The 18,386-nt window shown below is 38.0% G+C and overlaps 1 protein-coding gene across 2 annotated transcripts in view; it reads left to right on the forward strand.

Annotated features, from left to right (window-relative positions):
* Positions 1-18,386, forward strand: part of DCC (DCC netrin 1 receptor) — a 1,088,923-nt gene that overhangs the window by 391,850 nt on the left and 678,687 nt on the right. For both annotated transcript variants that reach the window (XM_084780514.1, XM_084780515.1), the window contains exon 2: positions 7,338-7,658. In XM_084780514.1, the coding sequence (XP_084636640.1) occupies positions 7,338-7,658 (321 nt within the window). The remainder of the gene's footprint in view (positions 1-7,337; positions 7,659-18,386) is intronic.

The following is an 18,386-nucleotide window of genomic DNA, read 5'->3' on the forward strand; positions in this document are numbered from 1 at the left end:
GGCACCAGGCACGCAAATGGTACACAGACATACACACAGGCAAGACACACACACACACACACACACACACACACACACACACACACACACACACAAATAAAATAAAATAAAATAAAATAGTGCAACACACAAAAAATACTGAATCAATTTGAGTTTTGGATAAACACAAATAAGGTTTCAGTGTGATAGGCCTATCAGTATTTGTTTCACCCAAGTGCTTAGAACACATTTATTATGTTAAAGATTATTCACTTTTATGTATTTAATCCATATACACGTTGCATCCTTAATTATGTAAACTAAGTACAGCAGCTCTGATGGGGGATAAGTTTTGTTCATTTAAACTTTTCACTTAAATTTGTGTTCATCTATTCATTTCAGTGATAGTGTGTGTGTGTGTGTGTGTGTGTGTGTGTGTGTGTGTGTTTCTTCCAGGAATATTTTTCTTCGCATTACTTACATTCTTACATTCATGGATAAATACCATATATCCAATTTTTTTCTTCTTCTTAGTAAGAAAAACTGAAGTTGTTTGGTGTGAAAATCTGTTACTCTCTCTCAAAAGCTAGAAGGAGTACAGTCTTTCCAACAGATGACCATATATGCTGATTACTTATGCTTAGTTTCTCAGGGGATCATAAAATGATATCAGTGTTGTTGTACATAGCAAGGACTCATTGACCAGTGTGCACAGAAGCCAATACTATAGTACTGATTATATTGTTTCCATTGTTTTATTTTTAAAAATTCTAGTTTCCAATACTGTTTTTCCTGAAATATCATTTGAGCTACTTCATTATGTAAAAATGTTCATGTAGATATCCAGGCCTTATCCAGATTCACTTTCACTGCACTTCTGCTCTGCCTTTGGTGAATATAAATGTTTGCTCTCTGAACTGCCTGATATTAGTCTTAGGTTGAATAGAAGTTCACAGAGCGCATCTTGAGACTACACAGAATAAACACGGTTGTGATTTTAGCCATCTTGGCACTAGATTAGACTAACAAGCCCATTATCCAAGTAATTGTCTGACACTCCGATGTACTAAAAATCACAATTCTATTGAATTAGAATGAATCATAAAAGGGGGGAGAAGGTATTTCATTAACAAAAATCCTTTTTAGTAGGGAATTGGCACTGTTACAACTCTCCAAAAGATATATGCTATAGCTTTTTTTTATAACTTTACCCCAATGCAGGAATTTTTTTTCTAATAATGAAATGATGTCTTTGTTTCAAAGGGGAACCTCAGCAGAGTTCTGGTAATGATAAAAGGAGCCTTGATACTGTAAACATTGGTCTTTTTCTTGGCTCCTTCCTCATCTTCCTTCAGTCTCTTAAAGAAAAGTGTGAAATGAAGTATCAACAAAATGTTTATTGGAAGAGTTGGCCAATTACTTGAGCGTTTTAGGTAAATTCCCATAAACTTTCATTTCCTTACTTAGAAAAAGAGTTGGCTCCAATTACAAAACAAAAAAAAAATCAAAACAACAACAACAAACCTAAATACGTACAAGTGCACACCTGTTGTCTGAGGAACATCATGTTCTTGTTCTGGTCCAGGTCCGTACGTTTTTGTGAGCAGAGTTTTTAAGTTTTGGTTACCTGGGAGTACCTTAAAGGTGCACCAAACACCTTATCATTGTTGATTGACAGGCACTCTCTAGGATGATGGTCTTACCTCATTCCCAGGTAGTATTGGTTTTGCAAGTATGAAAGCTATTCCGGAAATTACAAGTTTAACTTCTGAACCCCATAATATCCAGACTTAACATTTTTTTATCTACAATATCCATACTTTGTATTTTTTATCTGCTGAACCCCATAACATTCATGTATGTTTACATCTGTTAATCCCCTCCCCTCTCGATAGTGGTTTTTAGTCTCCACCCTCATCTCATACCCTCAGAAGTATTTTAAGTTTTTGTCCGAAATGAAAGCCAGGATTACAGTTGCACATATCCTTGATGGGTGAGGATCCCAAAGAACATTATATCTTTCACAGGATTATTTTACTGTCCTTCAACATGGATTTCTTTGTCTTAAAGGAGAGGTGATGGTGTCAGGGTTATCTGGCTCAGTTCTGAGGATTTGGGCACTATCAAAACCTCTGAGCCTCTCAAAGTATATGTGATTTAAAATAGATGAAATTATGCACGGCAGGTTCTGTGGGGAATTGTGTGACATTTTCTAATCTCAGGCTCTTTTAGGAACTTCGGCTCATGTCAGTGCTACTCTACATCAATTTGTCTTTTACCTTTCTTAACTACAAGCTTTTTACATTTGTGGGCTCAGAATGTGTTATCTGATTCGCCCGGGAATTATTTTTCACACTGAACAATGTTTGATATTGTAGATAAAATGTCATACCATCATTCCAGGTTAGACTGTCCATGTGACATGCAGGAATTTAAACTGAGCAAGACTATGATACGATAAGGAAATCAAGCACAATGGGACATACACTTACAGGATCCATTTGAACACTTGATTTTTTTGGGGAGGAGTTTCTAAAACTGGTTTAAAGATAATTCCCACCTCTAGATACTCCATATAATAACTTGCATGTCCTTGGCAGTCATATTGCATTTTTTTTCCTTGCTGCAAATAAACACCTGCCTCCCTCCCCCCAAAAAAAGTAGTGAGGAAGAATTCATTTTGCTCACAGTTCAGAGATATTAACAGTCTGTCATGAGGAGGAAAGTCATGGTGGCAATCCTGACAAGTTGACTATGAAGATTAACTATCAAAACTTTTTGCTTCTGACTCTTTTTTTGTTTTACATCTGATAAAACTAAAATAAGTGATAGTGGTTCTCCTGTGAATCACCTATGAAGAATAGGTTCTCTTCTGCAGGAAAACACAGGCACTATTATTTGCGTTCTTATCAAAATAACCCTTCGGCAGAAAGTAAAAAGGTGAAGTGTGTGGATTGATAAAAGGAAATCATCAGGCATGAGTGTGTGTGTGTATAAGTGTGTGTGTGTATATATGTGTATGTGTGCATGTCTCTCAAATTCATGATCTTTTTTTCATTCTTATGGTACATGTATACACATGTACAAACAGCCATATAACAGAGTCCACTTATCAGTGCTCCTATGCACGTGTGTCCAGAGCTGACCACTTAGAACTGGACAAGCTATACAGTAAGTTGTTCCTGAGAGAAACTGATTCTCCCTCTCTCAGCAGTCATTGGCTTGTTACAGGTCTTCTTCTGGTGGTGGCAGCATCACGTGACATTTCCCATTCCCACATTAGTGTGTCCAATAATGTGGTCATTATGCCGGAATTCTTCATGGAATCATATTTTTTATTTCCCTATTATATCTGGGAAAACTGATCTAGCAGCGGACTTGCGTGGCCTCTGACACTACACTCTTTCCTCCCCACTCTTCCGTGAACTTTCCCTGAGCCTTCGTTAGGAAAGTTGAGTTATAGATGTACTAGTTGTGGCTGGGCACTGATAGTCATTTTTCTCTACATTCTGAGCAGTTGTGTCTCTCTGTGGTAGTTGCAAATAGAAACTTCTTTACAACAATAAGCTTCTTTGATGAAAGGTGAAAACTGCACTTATCTGTGTGCAAAGGAAACATATTTAGAATACAGCTAGAAATCATGGTGGTTTAAGAAAATGACAAAGTGGGCTCTCCTTTCAGGTCTATGACTTCCCCCACTATAGTTAGTGGGTGAAGTTTAAAGATCCAGCGTGGTTTCCCTCCCACTGAACAGGCCTTAGGTTTAATTAGACAACAGTTGGCTACCAAGTTATAAGGGCAGCTTTGTACCATTTAAGGTAACCAGCTAGGCCAGTCATTGTCATGGTTCTTTACACCTGGCAGGGTGACTAACTGTTCCACTTCTTTGGCAGCGTGTACGGATCCTTGTGATACTAGGAGCGTCAGTGCTCAGGGATGAGGCTTTTAGATGAGTGATACATCAGTTCTTCCAAATTCTGTGCTCAGTGTTTGTGGTGTCTTCAGCAAGAGGGTCTTCCCTCCTGGAAGGCCAATGTAGTAGTTACTTTTCTGTTTCTGTGATAAAAAATACCACGACTATAGGCAACTTAACTTATGGAAGTGTTTCTTTCGACATGGTCCTGGAGGAATAAGAATCCACTGTGGTGGGCAGGCATAAGAGAAAGTGGCAGACAAGACTGCAAGAACAGGAAGCTGATGACGCCATGGCAACATCAAACACAAAGCAGAAAGCAAAAGCAAGTTAGGTGGAGGAGTAGGCTCTGAGGCTATACACTCGGAGAGCCCACCCCTAGTGACGTATTTCCTCTAGCAAGACTGTACCATCCAAAGCTTCCCAGACATTACCATCAGATATGGACAAAGTATTTAAATGCCAGGGCTCATGAGAGACGTCTCTCATCTAAACCATCACAGCTGACAAGGAAAGTAGATATGGCACATATTGTGTTTGAAGACCCTTATATTTTACTCCAACCAACAACATGGAGGCTGGAAGGTTTCCAGTGCCTGTGGGGGGATGTTAGGTAGTGTATGTCTCTTAATGGACATAACTTCATTAATATGCACATATATACACATGTATGTATACACACATAGAATTAATTTAGAGTTACTATATAAAGTGTGTTACTCTATGGTTTTCTCTAAACATTCTTAGTGTTATTTATTTCCCTCCCTTGTCTCTCTCCTTGTATTGTCTATCTTTCCAGTTAAATCCCAACCCCTAAACCATTATTTAAAATTGGTAAGAAAAAATGAGAAGTTGCTAATCTACTTTACAGCCAGTAATTGACACATTAATGGATTATTTCTTACACATGTGACGTGCCTTACAAGAGGGTCAGAGAGAGCCTGTGCTTTGTTTCAGTTGAAACATCGACATACAAGTCATTTGCCATTTCTCAAGCAACACTTTTCACTTTGGGTCTATCTTTTCTAAAATATTAAGTAATCCAAGATCCTGCAAGCAAAGAGATTTCATAATTTCAAAGCCATATATTTAAAATATAATTGTTATACAGAATACAAAGAAAGCTCAAAATTACCAACAAGCAGCAAGGGTAATTGTAATACAGAGAAATTAATCTTTATTTAACTTTCCTAAACCATGTACACACAGCACTGAAAACTGTCATAACCTCCCTGTTTCAGAGTAAGTAGATTATTTATTTGCGATAATGGGCACATATGCTCATTAACATGCTGTCATAAACAGCTGTGCTAAATGCATTATGTGCTCTGTGACATAAATAATGTGCTCAGCATGAGGTTGTGTTTAAAATATAGGCCCTGAGTAGAACAAAAATGCAATAAATGTTTTTTAATATAGTCGCCTAGTCTTGCATTCTAAATTTATTTCTTCTGTTTGAATGCTACTTAAATGGAAACTGTGGGCATTATTCTGATGAAGCATCTTGACATTCAATAACATTAGAACATTTTTACACTTTCTCACCCTTAGTGCAATTCCAGCCAGGTATGTGCTACCGAGTGGTTTTTACTATCAAATGAGAAGGAGGTATTTCACCTAGAATCTATCTGCATCTCAGCACACTTAGTAAGTTCCATTGGTAGATACCCTTGACTCATTCTTGTGCCAATCCTTTCCAAAATGTGGGCTGAATGTAATGATCTTCTATTGCAGCAACTACTTCCATTTTTCATGTGAAGGACCTGCATTCTGAGGGTGCACAATGACATTCAGAATTGCACATCTTTAAGGGTTATAGACTGCACAAGAAGCAAAAGATTCGGATTCTCAATCGGATGTACATCCCACTAAAGAAACGGACTACTTCGCTATAATTGGGCTGGTTACACAAATGTCAGTCTGTGTGAAGAGGATCTCTAGGTGGCACTAACAGGAGCAGATTGGAGCCATCGGGATATTTTACCTTTATCACTTAGCATTACTATGATTTTATAATCAGTATTAGTTTAGGCAAAGTCCTAGATGCTTTCTTGAGTAAGTTACCTGGTAGCGTGGAGTGAGCATCTGATTCAAAGTGATGCAGTTCAGTGGGAATGCCACAAGCTTGAGGTCCAACTTAGAAATGCTGGCTCTGTGCACTGGGAAGCCTGGGGGGAAAACAACTCATGTACCTTTGTCTTCATTGGAAATCCGGAATAATTCTGACCATGAGAGCCAACATGGGTCACCCCATTATGGGATTACTGCGTATGTAACTAAGATGTCTTCCATTTAATTCACGAAACCACCAACAAGATTCCCCTCCAAGATAAGATAAGAACGTTAAAGAATCTGGGGTTGTCATCATGGGAAAAGTGAAAGATACAGCTTGATTTACAGGCTTTTTATGAAATTAAATGAAGCTTTAAATGGATAACAGACACTTAGAAAAAAATGATCATCACATGTATGTTTTTATGCAAAGCCGTTCAGGAGAAAGTGGGATGAAAATAGTGGCCAGAAAGTTCAGTTACATTTTAACAAAGACCCAGTGTTAGAAGGAAAAACACTAGGAGATACTATAGAAAAGTTAATGTTAGAGATTGTCAGAATCGAAAGTGTCTTTACTTGCATCACTTAGGTACACACCTGTCTGAGGAAAGTGTGCAAACTCTCTGACCTCCTGAAAAGTTGTCAAGGGCTTTGATTTATCAACCAGAGTAATAATAAACAGTATATTACCAACTTTCCTTAGTTATGCCTGCTCCATCCCCTTGGGATTCTTAGATAGCAAAGGATTCTTTCTGTTGATTGCTAGTGTTCGTTTATGTTTGTGAAAATTCAGCTATTGTATTCTTTTAGTTAAGACCAGAAGAAACATTTGGAAAGAGACAAAGAAACTTCAGGGATTTAGGCAATAATTGAATTTTCAGGCAGGTGAGATCTACCTATGTTAAACCCACCTGAGATTTATTCTAAATCACATTGTCTACACTAGTGATTTTCATTTGTGTAAAAGTAAGTGGATAGGTAAAAAAAAATACTAACAGATGCTAAAATGCAGATAATGAGATTAATCCAGTGCCATAAATCCTAGCTGTTACATTATTGATTGGTGAGACCAGTTTAAAAATAAGTTGGTTTTATATGGAAAATACTAATTACATCTGTCCAAATTTCAAGTAATAACTGATGTCATAATATTCTTACCTATAACACGAATTATTATTTTTCCTAGTCTAGGCTGGGTGCTTTATTAATTGGTGCTTGCATACGTATTTTCTTTTGTTTAGCACAGTATTCCTGATCTTAAATCGATCTATAATTGAAAGGGGAAAAACTTTGTTTTGAAAAGTAAGGGGGTTTTTTTGTGGAAATGTTGGGGAAATCAAACTTGAAATTTTTAAGACCACATGAATATTTCCCTTCTGCTCTCTTATTCTAGGTTTTCAAATTAAGCCTTTCACATCCCTTCGCTTCGTGTCTGAACCTTGTGATGCTGTCACAATGCGTGGAGGAAATGTTCTGCTCAACTGCTCGGCGGAGTCTGACCGAGGCGCCCCAGTCATCAGGTGGAAGAAAGATGGCCTCATCCTGGCCTTGGGCATGGAAGACAGGAAGCAGCAACTTCCTAATGGGTCTCTGTTGATACAAAACATACTTCATTCCAGACACCATAAGCCAGATGAGGGACTTTACCAATGTGAGGCATCCTTAGGAGATTCTGGTTCCATTATCAGTCGGACAGCAAAGGTCGCAGTAGCAGGTACGAAGATCTTTTCTTCTCTCCTACTTCTTTCATTTCCTCTACTCTTCTTAGGATGCCCTGTAAAAGCAATGCACATTTTAAAGAATTAGGATATTTATTCAAAACAGTTATAATCGCTAAGGTGTAGTATGGTGGGTTGTGATTATATCCACCAAACGTCACATACGCCTTTATGTGGTGAGAACATTTAAATTACTCTTTTAGCAATGGTGAAACACACATAACAATTTTGGCTATGGTCAGCATGGTGAGTAGTCAGTCCAGAATATATATTTCCTCTTTTAATTAATACTCGGCACTACAGTCAGATAGCGCCCGCCCGCTTCCTCACCCTTTTAAACCACCAAGCCTCTGACAATTATCATTCTATTTTCTGTGGGTTCAATAATTTAGATTCCACATATGAGTAAAAGCAGGTAGTATGTATCTTTTCCTTTTTGACTTATTTTGCTTAGCTCATCATGCTATGTTCCAGGTTCAGCGACATTATCTAAAGTAACAGAACCCCACAGTTTATCTGTTCATGGGCTAGTGGCTGTGTTGGTTGACTGTGAATTGGCATTGTGACTTGTGACTAGCGCTCAGAAGGCGTGGGGTTACAGGCATTCTCGTGTCACTCACTTATCCCAAGATGACGCATACACCTAGTGACATGCTTCGAGTATCTTATGCTGCATGTAGTCTTCATTTTCTAGAAAGTTATCCGCCATGGCCACATTTCAGTTTTTCCGAGGACGATACACATTTGCATGTGAAATAAAAGAGGATACCATGTCTCAAGGTATCTTATTAAATTTTCTTTTCAGTTAACATAGAAAATAGCAGGCACATCTCAGTAGTACTACAGCTTTGTGCGATTTGTTTTTGAAGCAAAGCTGGCTCATGGACTCTCTGTTTACATGAATGGGTGGACTTTTTATTAAAAAAAATTATCAGAAAACTTATACTCTAATCATTTCTATTGTACAGATTCAGTAGTGTTAAACTTTGGTAAAAGTCAGTGCTTTAAGCCCTAATGGCAGTACATTTTATTTTAATCACTGTGTCCTAATCCATAACATAGACCTCAGTGTAGAAATAAAAATATTCTATCAGTACTTTCAAATGCAGCTCCCTTTTAACATGTCAGCTCAATGCCAAAAGATAAGATGGACACTTTCCTTTTCATTATGATCATTGAAAATTTGGAGAAATTAGGTAAACAGAATGGAGACCCAGGATGATGCCATATCCAGTCCATCGTTTTAGTCTTTTAAGCATGTCCTGCTAGATCTATACAGAAAGCTGCCAGATTGTTATTTTTACTATCATTATTTTATTATTGTTTCTTTTATGGCTTAACTTAAACTTTGACTGTGATGTGGCCTTTTGAGGGTAGTGCCCCCCAAATTGGAGGGTTAGGCGTGAGCATACAATGAGCTAAGACTTGCTTCCTTATGTGCAAGTATCCAGTCAGCAGGGTGCTACCTGGAAGGAGCCATAAGGGAAGCAGCTGCTGCTGACTCGGCTCTGGGAAGATCCGGCTTCGGCTTCTAGAACTGAAAGGAAGGAACTCCTACCATATGCAGATGACTTGCTTTATAGTACTCGGTTATAGCTAACTAAAGCAGGCTCATCCATAGCCAGTTACAGCGGACTTTCCCTCAGCTGATGGCTTCTGCAGGCTTCTCTCCCCATTATCAGCACAATAGTGGCCAGCCATTTTGATTTGCTCTAGACTGGTGTGGGTATGACCTTTGGAAGTTGCATATTCTGGGAAATCTTTCAGCAGACAGGCAAAGCTTTGTTTATCATACTTAAAGAAAGCCATGCCAGATTTAGTAATGACCAACACCCTAAGGTGGTGGTTCTCAACCTACCTAAATCTGTAACCCTTTAACTCTGCATGGTGTGGTGACCCCCTCCCCAACCACAAAATTATTTCTTTGCTACTTCGTAACAGTAACTTTGCTACCGTTGTTATTTGAAATGTGAATATCTGATATGTAGGATATCTAATATGAGATCCCTATGAAAGGATCATTTTATCCTTAGGGGGCCGCGCCCCACAGGTTGAGAACCACTGTCCTGTAGTGACAAGTGGATGGTCATCTAGATCATGAATACAGAGGTTTAAGTTACCTGGAACTGGTGAGTGATGAGTGTCTGGAATTTGATTGATGTGCATGAAGTATAGGGAGGGTGGGCATTTAATGGTAATTGTGATTAATTAAGAAGAGCACGTGGGATCAGAACTGAGAAACAGGAAAAGGTTTTGTATATGAGGAGACAGACATGCACTTGACTTTCTGCAGACTGTATGTTTCTGAACTCATGGCTCCTTCCCATCAGATATCCAAGAGCTAAAGCCCACCCCTACCCCCACCCCCCACCCTCCGGTAATAGAAATGAATCAACCTGGCATGTTGATGCCCTGTTACAAAAGGCAGCTTTATCTGTGCTACTAATGAAAATGTCCTGAATGGTGCAGTGTCTGTTTTGCTGCACTCCAGGTTCGGTTTTATGTTTTCTCCGTTTCAGAATGAATGATTCCTTCCCTGTGAGATACTAAAATAAAGTGGCTTTGACTTTAGTATTCTGTGGACGGGTTGGCTCCGGGATGCAGTCATTGGGGTGAAGTCTAATATTAGATTGTATCATTTCAAGGCAATAAGGCTCTTCACAGCATTTTAAACACTTTACCATGCTGTTTGGCACCACGGAATACATCAATGTTACGTCTGTTGAGGTTACGATTGCCAAACCACTAGGGGCATATATCATCCTTGCAATAAAGACCACAGTCCTGATTTAATCTTATTTTTAAAGGCATTAGCAGTCAATAAAACAGTTACCACTAAAAGGTAACTTTTAAGAGTCAGCTTTGTCTGGGTAAGAAAAAGCAAAAACAAAACACGTCCCTTCAGGTACAGCATAAAGCCCATGTAACGCAATGCCCCTCTTACACTTGGACTTCCTCGGAGTGTTCCTTGATAAAAAGGAAAAGTGGCAAACAAAATCAGTCTTTGATCAGCCAGAACACTTTATGTAGTCATCTCTATGCACCATTCATCCTGTTTCCAGGAACCTCTCGAGTGCTCTTTAAATCCTGAGAACACACTTCGCTGGAGAGGCGAAAAAGCAGAGAGAAGATAAACCGGGCCACAATCGCAGCCAATATCTTTTCAGAGGTTGCAATGTAACAAGCTAATAAAAAATGCTGGGTTTTTCTTTCACGTAATTTTGAGTTCAATTAGTGAAGAACGATGGGCTCTCCAGTCTCCATTTGAACGTAACTTGACTGGTACTGGCTTTGAGTGGGGACTTTTTATCCTAATAGCTCTAACCCGAGAGACGGCAGGCTTCCGCTGCTATGCCCACTTCTGTGTGGCATGAAAGCTGAGCTTGAGAAGAGAGGCAGAGCTCTTCTTTATTTTCTACCATGCTTTCCAACTTCTATCAAAATGCACCCCGTGTGTTCGGTTGTAGGCATTTGTCCTGGCGATGGTGACAGGAGCATTTGCTGCATCGGGAGGCTTCCGACTCCATCACACTCTTCCCATCCCGCTTTTTCACTTTGCCTCTATTTTTCCTTTATTGGACTTGATCAGATTAAAATGCCCTTATTAGCTGGCTATGCAAATTCTTGATAGAACAACTTGTTTTATATCTCACCTATCTTATCAGTTCAAAACCATAGGTTTACTCCCCCCCAAAATGAGATTATTCTAAGCTAGGAAAAGTCATTCTTTCCTAAGAGTACAGATAGAAGTTCCCATGGATGACATGTTTTATGGTGGAAGATATAACATGCATATTTACAATTACAGGAGAAAGAAAAGTTCATAAATCAATGAATTTATCAAAGGTATTGATAGGGACATCAGTAGGTGAGTTACAGCAAAGTGGAAAAACCATCAGCCACATGTTTCTCAAGTTATTACATTCAACAAGCTCTGCTGAACAACCTCAAGATAATAGGAAAGGCAGGCGTTCCTAATAACTCACTACTCAAGGAACTGCAGACAGATTAAGAATTTTGCGTCTCTATCTATTGCAAAGTCCCAATCCATCATTCAAAGCAGACAAGATTTTTCACATTTCTGCCTTACACCATATAAACTTTTAGATGGCTTTGAAATTATAACATACACTATGCTGAGATATCCATTTCACATTAAAGTAATGGCATGAGCTTTTATTGTAACCCAGAATACCAAGGTAAACATACAATGTCTTAGCTTCTGAGTCTCTGGATTTCAGCTATGGCCACAGTGTGCATTTGTAAGGCTATGTGTAGGTTCCTGCATGTGTAGTTCACACAGATACTCGAGGCCAGCCTTGAGTAGTGCTCCTTGCATTGCTAGCCTCCTGTTGTCTGACACTGGTCTGGAGCTTGTCAATTAGTCTAGGGTGACTCTTTAGCAAGTTCTGGAGACCCACATGTCTCTACTCCAGCATATGAGTTAGAGGTATGGTGTCTTATTTATGTAAGTTCTAGGATAGAATTCAGGTCCCTATGGTTGTATGCCAAGCGTCAGCTCTATGACCACTTTACATGTCATCTACACTGTAAAGTTGTAGTGCAGAGTACATTATCACTTAATGGGAGTAGTATTATTAATATATCCAGTGGCTGGAATCATGGTATTATTGTGACTATTATTTTATCATTGTGATGAACAGGAAACTTTCAATAATCCTTGACTTGGCTAAACCCACTTGAGGAGTCAAATGAAATGCTGACTACAATCAAACACTATAAATAAATATTATATCCTTGAATCAGAGAATTGCTATTACCATCTATGACAAGTGGGTGAGCTTGAAGTTAGACTTCAAAAAGTTAAATCAATTTTTTTTTCAAAAACCTCTAAGTAAAATATTCATTTCTCACCAATTGACCTATAACCTTGTCAATGCAGTTAATATAACTCTTATTGCTCATATCAAGAGCTCTCTCTAAAGATAGAACTGTTACAGTCACTTCTGGAAAAGATTCTGGGTCTTTTGCCCAACTTCATTAATGTCCTTTCAACTGTAAACGATTTACTGATGCAGGACTTATGCGTGTGGTGATGAGTTAGACTCTGAATGTCAAACATATATCTGCTTCCTTCAGGAATTCAATAATATCAGTATAAAGAAAAGGAGCTATGGACAAAGCCCCTGTAAATAATCATAGTTGATCCACTCTATTTTGTTTCTCAATGATATAATCATAACCACGTGCACAAGGGGACACACACACACACACACACACACACACACACACACACACACACACCCTTGCTCTCTTAACAGCTGTTTATCTGTACATAACCCATGTAGGTCTCAAGGTGCACAGATGGAATCTGAGAGAAACATCTCATTGTTCTTACATTCTTGGAGATGGAGTGGCACAGACTCCAACCAAATAAAGTGATAGTGGTCACGGATTCATGATATAAATCTGTGTTCAGGTAGATTTGATTTTTTTTCAGCTTTTGAGTATTTATATCTTCATATTCAAACAACTGGCGTTGCTCTGCAGAGCTCCCCAGAAAACATATATGTATGTGCTGTCTTATATTGCTTATATCTATATGAATGCTAAAGTTGATAGATGAAGCAGAGTATAAGATGGTGTGTGATTTTTGTATGAACAGAGACTGGGACAAAAATTCTCTAATACAAGACAGAAAACAATCTCTCATCACTTAGCTTCTCAGCAGAGCTAGAGTTGAAGGCCCTGGATAGCCTCCCATGGAGTAATCACACAATCACTCATTTTTTATTCAGTTTAATCTGTCTAAACAAAAACTGACAAAAAATACTAATAGCTGCAATGGATTTTACTTATTAATCCTTTATGAGTTTCTTGCAAACATCAATTCTATGGAAGAAAACCCAAAATTTCTGCTTGATGATTTCATTATCAGAGCTTATTTTCAATATGGACACATTACAAATCTCTCTTGAAAAATAGAGAGCCTGCGTTTGTTAAATAAGTATATATGTCTTCTAGGAACACACTTTATTTTTAAGTGGTTTTCGGCTTCAAGCCAAGATTGCATATTTTTTGTTCTCTTTCTTAAATATCAAGAAAATAAAAGAGCAACTAAATTGTATTTACTTCAGTTGTTATGTCATTCAGGGAGATATTTTCTTTTTCTTCCCTATTACAATAGATATTTCAAGATGCAAAAGGCTCCATTTTGCTTTTAAATAACCCAGGCATTATAATTAAAATTCCCTTGTGTTTTTTTTAAAATAATTAGTTATTTGAGGAGTTGTTTCTATGAGTTCCCTTCCAGAATGCCTCCCATTTAAATGAGTTATGAAATAATTAGGGGAAGCATATTATGGTGAGAGAAGCTAGAAAGAGCCTTTTGTGAAATGATAACCTGACCTTTCCATTCTTGCTTAAAAGGAAACAGGAAAAAGCTTGTCTGAAGGGAAGGAGAATAAAATACATTGCCTCGGGTCACTCCAATGTTATATAAAGAAAACAGCAAGAAAAATGCTCATATTCTTTTTCTCTACAGGAGCAAATATAAGAATCTTGCCTAGAAGGTCAAGTTCATTCAGTGAAGCAGTTTGGAAAATGTATCCCAGGGCCCTAGGATCTCTGAAAAGTCTATTTTAGGAAGGTTCAGTTACAAAGTAAAGCTTTCCAGTTCACACTCACAGGAATGCTATTTGCTTTCAATTGATGTGCAGGGATTTACATTTGTCTGGCTCTATAATTCTTAACAGCCTTAATTATCCCCAATTTAACTAAATATTCTTGCTAGTTGTGGTTTAAGCATAAAAGAGAAAGAACACGGATGAAATTGTTGTATGTACACTGGTCTACAGTTTTTTATTGCCAAATAAACCTTGTGTAATTACTGATATTGCCCTCAACTTAAATAATTGAACTTTAAAGAGTAGAATTTTATGTTTCTCCATTAACTGTGTTAATAAGTTAGAATCAAAACGTCTTCCTGACAGGGAAGATCTCCTTCAGTAGAAAATGGTGACAGAGAATTTGACAAGGCTTTTACCATAGAAAAGTCAATAAAATGAAAAATTTAAATCCTGCAATCTCTCACTTTCTTTGCATTGATGTGAATTCTAATTCACGTGGCAATGCTAATTGTTAATTACCCATGCAAAATTAATCTGCCTATCAATATGCTATACTTTTCATCTCCAGTTATACTGTCCAAAGTATAACAGGAGTAATAGCTAAAATAACTCAAGTAATAATAATCAGTGGGGTGTTGTTGTTGTTGATGTTGTTAATTTTCATGTCTGCAAGACTTCCATTGGGCATAGTAATTTAACATGAGTGATAAAATGAGCCTAGCCATGTTTTAAGTCACCAGTAAGAAAAAGTGACACCACACCCCTGTGTCTATCATAAGAGCTGATGCCCCTGCAACATAGGGAATACTAATATGAGAAAAATATCATGTTTGCTTAAGCAACGTCTTCCTTGGCACATGAACCTTGAAAAATGAAGACTCAAAGATCTGTGCACAAAAGGGTGTGGCAGTGCTTTCTGCTACATTTATGAAAAGTATAGATGATAGTAGAGAAATACATGAGGGCTGGAGTGATGGCTTAGTGGTTCAGAGCACCGTCTGCTCTTCTAGAGGTCCTGAGTTCACTTCCCAGCAACCACATGGTGGCTCAAAACCATCTATAATGAAATCGGGTGCCCTCTCTTCTGGCATGCAAGCTCATATGCAGGCAGAACACTATATAAGTAATAAATAAATAAATCTTAAAAAAAAAGAAACACGTGAAAATAGGTCACGTATGATGTAATAAACTAGAAGAAGGCGCTCATCACAGCCTGTTTCTTCAGTCATCAAAGAAACACATGAAAATAGGCCATGTATGATGTGATAAACTAGAAGAAGGCGCCCATCACAGCCTGTTTCTTCAGCCGTCCTGCACCCTTTGCGTTTCTGATCCTAATGTCTGAGTTGGAACTCCCATTCCAAGAAGATTTTACTACACACTGTTGCAGTTAGATCATGTAAACTTCACAGAGAAAAGGTGAAAAAAAAACTGTTTGGCTTGCAAAGTGCCTTATCTTGTGGTGGTGTTGCTTGTTAGCCTAAGCAGCATAACTGTAATTCTTTAAATCACTGTGGAATTTTACCTGGTAGTGACGGAAGGGCCATTTTATTCTTATAAATCAGTATCTGGCATTGATATTTTGTTATTTTTTTACATTTAGCACTTAAACAATATTACATGGAGACCCTTGAAAGAAGGTATTTATTTATATTACTTGCAAAGTTTTTTTCCACACAGTAGCAGGTGTCTTAAACATAGAGAATGGTCTACAAGTTAAATTGCAAACTAGAAGGAAACTGTGGGACATCTGGGTGTACATATTACATAAGTTATCTTATTCCTTTTCTATGGTTATCAACAACAAAAGGATTGAAGACAAGGCATAAACACAGCTGCATACTTTTGTCAGGGTCAAATATACATACATATATATATATATATATATATATATATATATATATATATATATTTGAAAATACTGAATAAAAGTAATGAACACAATTACTCATGTCTCCTAAACTTATTATTTTAATAGTCTACTTATTAACTTATATCTATATCTATGTAATCTATAGTAATAAAAGTAATTGGCCACTTGTCCCATAATTATTAAATATGTCTTCTATTAGTGGCGAGAGAATAATTGAACGTGAGTCACTGTGATTTCTGAAGCCACTGCATCTTCTTGATACAGCAAGTGACTTGATTTGGATACAGAGTCATGAGCTTAGAACAAAGCAGAAACCAAATGATCCATGTTTATCATAGCAATAAAACCACAGTAGGTTCCAAAACGATTTCTCTTATAAGAAGTCCGCTTTTCCAAGTGTATTATGTAGAGCTGTGGGGCTTTCTGTTGGAGGTAGCTAAACACTCAAGTATTATTTCCCAGAATAGCACAACTCCTTGAGAATTAGGGAATAAATACAATTAAAGAGTTTGGTGGACATCAGTATGCTGTGAGTGTGTGAGATGGTTTGTGTCTTTTCTCCCTTTACGCTCACTAAATGATTATGTCTGCATAATGTATTTCTCAATCTGGCTCAACCAAAGATATGGCCATCAATATAGAACAGATACCTGCCCCTCCCTCACCTTTCTATCTAGCTGGCTCTTCCCCTTCTGCCTTCTCTCCCTCTATACTTTAAATCTAGTGATGAACACCATAGTCACAAAATCCACCGTTTGATTTATAACCTCTGGACTGATGTTATATTACACCTATTTCTTTTTAAAAAATTGCTTTTTACAAAAGTGAAAACAAGTTCTGTTGTAACCCTGAGGCCCTACAACCCTTACAGAAGGCCAGTCCTGGGGTTCATTTAAAGTTAGCCTACCTGGAACACTTCATCAACAAGAAACCCATTTAAGAATGTTAAAGATTAAAGCCACCTATACAGACTCAAGTTTAAGTCTCAGACATGATTGATTTTGTTGCATTTTATTATTTTTTTGTGTGTGGGCCCTCTCAATGGGGAATTCAACTCTAAAGGCTAACATAGGATATGAGAAGTAACCAGTAACTTTTTGGTCTAGGCACTGGTTCAAATCTGTTAGGTTGTTTGGTGTACTGGGCACAGTATAACCCTACATTATAGCTACTTCTCTGAGATCATTTCCATTAGCATCCTGCCCAAAAGATACCCTAATTTGGAGGATATAACTGAAGATAACATAAAAGGACACCTTGAGCTTACTCCCACATGTTCATTGCGTTTCTGGAATTGGCTTTCTACTGAGAAATAGTTAATTTACTATGCAATTCGTACTTTAAAAGCTTTAAAAAAAAAAAAAAAGCACAGTAACTGGCAGGCACCAACCCTCTAAGCTATTTTGCTATTTCTCAGCTTCACTCCCCAAGCTGTTTCTGCTCTATCGGGCCAGCCCTCATGGCCATGTGCTCACGGTTCATCCTGCCCCAGAGCGACGTCCTTCTCTCCAGCTTTCTCTCCTCCTGTTACATCCTGCTACGTCTTCTCTTCCCTCTTCACAGCTTTGTGGTCCCTCTCAGAACACAAGCCTGGGATCCGCAGCTCTGCCTACTTCTCTTCACCCAAGTCATAGTCTTCAGTGTTTGTTTGTTTGTTGTTTGTTTTAACCAGTCAACTTTAAATTAGGTAGAGCAAAGGTTACCAACAAAAACAGGTGTGCACAAGAATGTGCTAGTCTGGGCAGGCATGCAGATCTTGGAGGCCAGTAATTAGCATTAGAATACAAAGTACCTGACCAGCCCGTGACAATTTCACCTTTTTGTATAAATAGAAAGTCTCTTTCTCTTACAACAATAAATTACAAACAGTAAGCACAGGGTTCCATCATTACTGGACTGTTGACAGACTTGTGAAACCATTACTTCTGTCTAGTTGCGGAACATTTTCTCACGTTCATTCTTTCCTTTCGCTGTTTCCTGGAGAGCAGTAATCTACAGCTCATCTTTATGGAGTATTGTTAACATAAAACATTATTACTTTAACATAAATGTTTTTCTTTGGCTTGTTTTGTTACTGAATGATGTATCATTCTACTTTTTGATTAGTGTATAGTATTCCGCGGTTTGCCTAATAGTCATCGTTTGATTTCATCTGACTGATTTTGAAGCACACTACCTCCTTCTCACTCTGCAACACTGAGAGGTAGAGTCTGTCAAGGCATTGGAAGGTTTTTCTCTGTACTAGCGTGCCCAGAGTCCCC

The sequence above is a fragment of the Acomys minous genome (assembly GCF_964271855.1).
Source record: "Acomys minous genome assembly, chromosome: 4".
In the NCBI taxonomy this organism is placed as follows: Eukaryota; Metazoa; Chordata; class Mammalia; order Rodentia; family Muridae; genus Acomys; species Acomys minous.